General features: G+C 45.2%; 1 protein-coding gene across 1 annotated transcript in view; it reads left to right on the forward strand.

Moving 5' to 3' along the window:
* Nucleotides 1–2,415, forward strand: part of NFRKB (nuclear factor related to kappaB binding protein) — a 30,975-nt gene that overhangs the window by 12,016 nt on the left and 16,544 nt on the right. The window contains exons 20-22 of the mRNA XM_035897968.1: nucleotides 1–49; nucleotides 774–880; nucleotides 1,666–1,801. Coding sequence (XP_035753861.1) covers nucleotides 1–49; nucleotides 774–880; nucleotides 1,666–1,801 — 292 coding nt within the window. The remainder of the gene's footprint in view (nucleotides 50–773; nucleotides 881–1,665; nucleotides 1,802–2,415) is intronic.

Raw genomic sequence — 2,415 nt, forward strand, 5'->3', positions numbered from 1 at the left:
TGTGCGGCAGGTACCCGTCAGCACCACAGTAGTATCTACATCCCAGGCAGTAAGTAATGCTAAAATTTTTCTGGAGGTGGGTGAGAAAGGGGAATGCTGAAATGTACTGATGGTTTATGTCTGAAAACTTGGCATCCACAGAGGCTCAAATTAAGTGCTGTGGAATGTGGGTCTGCAACTAATTTCATGGTGTTGGAATTGTAGCTAAACGCTGAATGGCCAGAAAGCAGTCAGATATGTCTTCCCTCACCTCCTGTTGCGAGTTAATGAAATAAACTTTGCTTATCTAAAGTCCTACCTCGTGCAGCTCACCATCTTGCCCCACGCATCTGAAATAATTTCCTTTGGAATGGTGTCAGAACTAGAAGTGTTTGTTACTTGTATTAACTTTTTTACCAAATTCCCTGTTTAATACAATTGTAATGTCCAAAGCTGGAAGCACCATAAAGTGTATCGTGAAGGCTGAATAAGCTAGTTGACATTACCAGAGCTTCCTAAGGCTAAAAATCATGGATGGATGCAATGAGCCTTCCCAGAGAAATACTGTGGTGCAAAGATGATGCGGGTTTTCAGGGATGAGGCTGCTGTGCAGTGAATGAGATGGAGGTGAATTTTAATGAGCCTGAAATGGAGCACAGATTTCATCAGCAAAGCTGCTGTTGGTTTCTACTCCCAGGACTCCTAAAAAGCAAGCTGAGTGGTAATTGCATGTTGTCAAGCAGTTTCTCTGCTGAACTCCCTGCGGCTCCTCATGTGTTCTTCAACTTCTCTAGGGCAAACTACCAGCACGAATAACAGTGCCTCTGTCAGTGATCAGCCAGCCAGTGAAAGGCAAGAGCGTGGTGACTGCCCCCATCATCAAGGGCAACCTCGGGGCCAAGTGAGTATTTTGCATCTGGTAGTTTTGCTTTAGAAATAGGGCTGAGGAAGGGCTGTGGTCACTAGGTTCCTGGGGACCTAGAAAGCAGAGGGGGGAATCGACTTGCAGTCTGTTAATAGGTCCATTAGCTGCAAGAAACTGAACGGATATAGTGTCTGGCAATGAGAATGTCATCTTTGTTTAGGTTCCCGGAGGTGTAGGTTCTAGCAAATACATTGAAGAAAAAAATGTTCTTTGCCTTGAAACCAGCTATTAGGTTAGTTCTGTGTGTTTGAGCAAGAATTAACCTGGTGACATACCTAAAAATACGTGTAATCTGAGGCCCTCTCTCCCGTAAAGAAACTAGGGAAGTGTGAACTGCCTCAGTGAAAATTCCTCTGGCATTCAGATATTCAAGTCTTTTTGTTTATTCTTCCATGAATTCTGGTAGTGTCTTCCGCAGTTGATACTTCAAGGCAGAACGCTCTGTGCTCAGCTATTTTCTGCATTCCTTGAGAAGCGTTCAGGTCTGATCAGACTAACCCAGTGATGTGCACGGTCCAGAATTAGAGGGTTTAATTCGTGTGATAAAGTAATTCTCTATCATAGTGACAAATGTTGACATAAACTTGTCACTTGTGTATTTGTCAGTTTTGTGGGGGGGGGAAAAAAAACCCGCAACTTAAAGTCATTAGTAAATTAGGTAAGTAACTTTAATCTCCTAGCAACGGAAGAACAATTTGTGAGTCTGAAAGACCTAGCCTGCTGTGCTGTTTACTAACCTTGCAACAATTCTCTTTCCTTAGCATCAGCGGATTAGGTAGAAATATCATCCTGACTACGATGCCAGCAGGGACAAAACTGATCGCTGGGAACAAGCCAGTGAGCTTTCTGACTGCACAGCAACTACAGCAGCTGCAGCAGCAAGGCCAGGCCACGCAGGTGACAGCACCTAGAATGATAATATTGTTTGCTTTTTTATGATTTAACAACCTCTACTTTCTATGGAACCCCATGTATCAAGTGTAAAGTCCTCAGGAGATGGTAAATTCTGCATTAAACATATGCAGTGCATCATGTCCTTTACCTTCCCTCCATCCAGATGCTGGTTTTAAATGTTTTTGAAGCACTGATAATATAATGAATGTAAACCCAAAAATCCTGTCAGGAAATCTTCCCAACTGCTTGAAGGATTGTTTCTATGTTCTTGGCTCTTTTTGTAGTGCTTTGTACTTTGGCTTCTGGCTTGTATCAGGAACAGTGCGGCCAGCAGGAGTAGGGAGGTGATCGTGCCCCTGCACTTGGCACTGGTGAGGCCGCACCTCTAATGCTGGGTTCAGTTTTGGGCCCTTCACTCCAAGAACGATGTTGCATTGCTGGAACATGTCCAGAGGAGAGCAGCAAAGCTGGTGAGGGGTCTGGAGCACAAGGCTTACGAGGAGCGGCTGGGGGTGTTCAGCCTGGAGGAGGCTGAGGGGAGCCCTCATTGCTCCCTACAACTGCCTGAGAGGAGGCTGTAGCGAGGTGGGGGTCAGCCTCTTCTCCCTGGTGACGGG

This window comes from Egretta garzetta, unplaced genomic scaffold, assembly GCF_000687185.1.
Source record: "Egretta garzetta isolate BGI_Z169 unplaced genomic scaffold, ASM68718v1 scaffold307, whole genome shotgun sequence".
Taxonomy (NCBI): domain Eukaryota; kingdom Metazoa; phylum Chordata; class Aves; order Pelecaniformes; family Ardeidae; genus Egretta; species Egretta garzetta.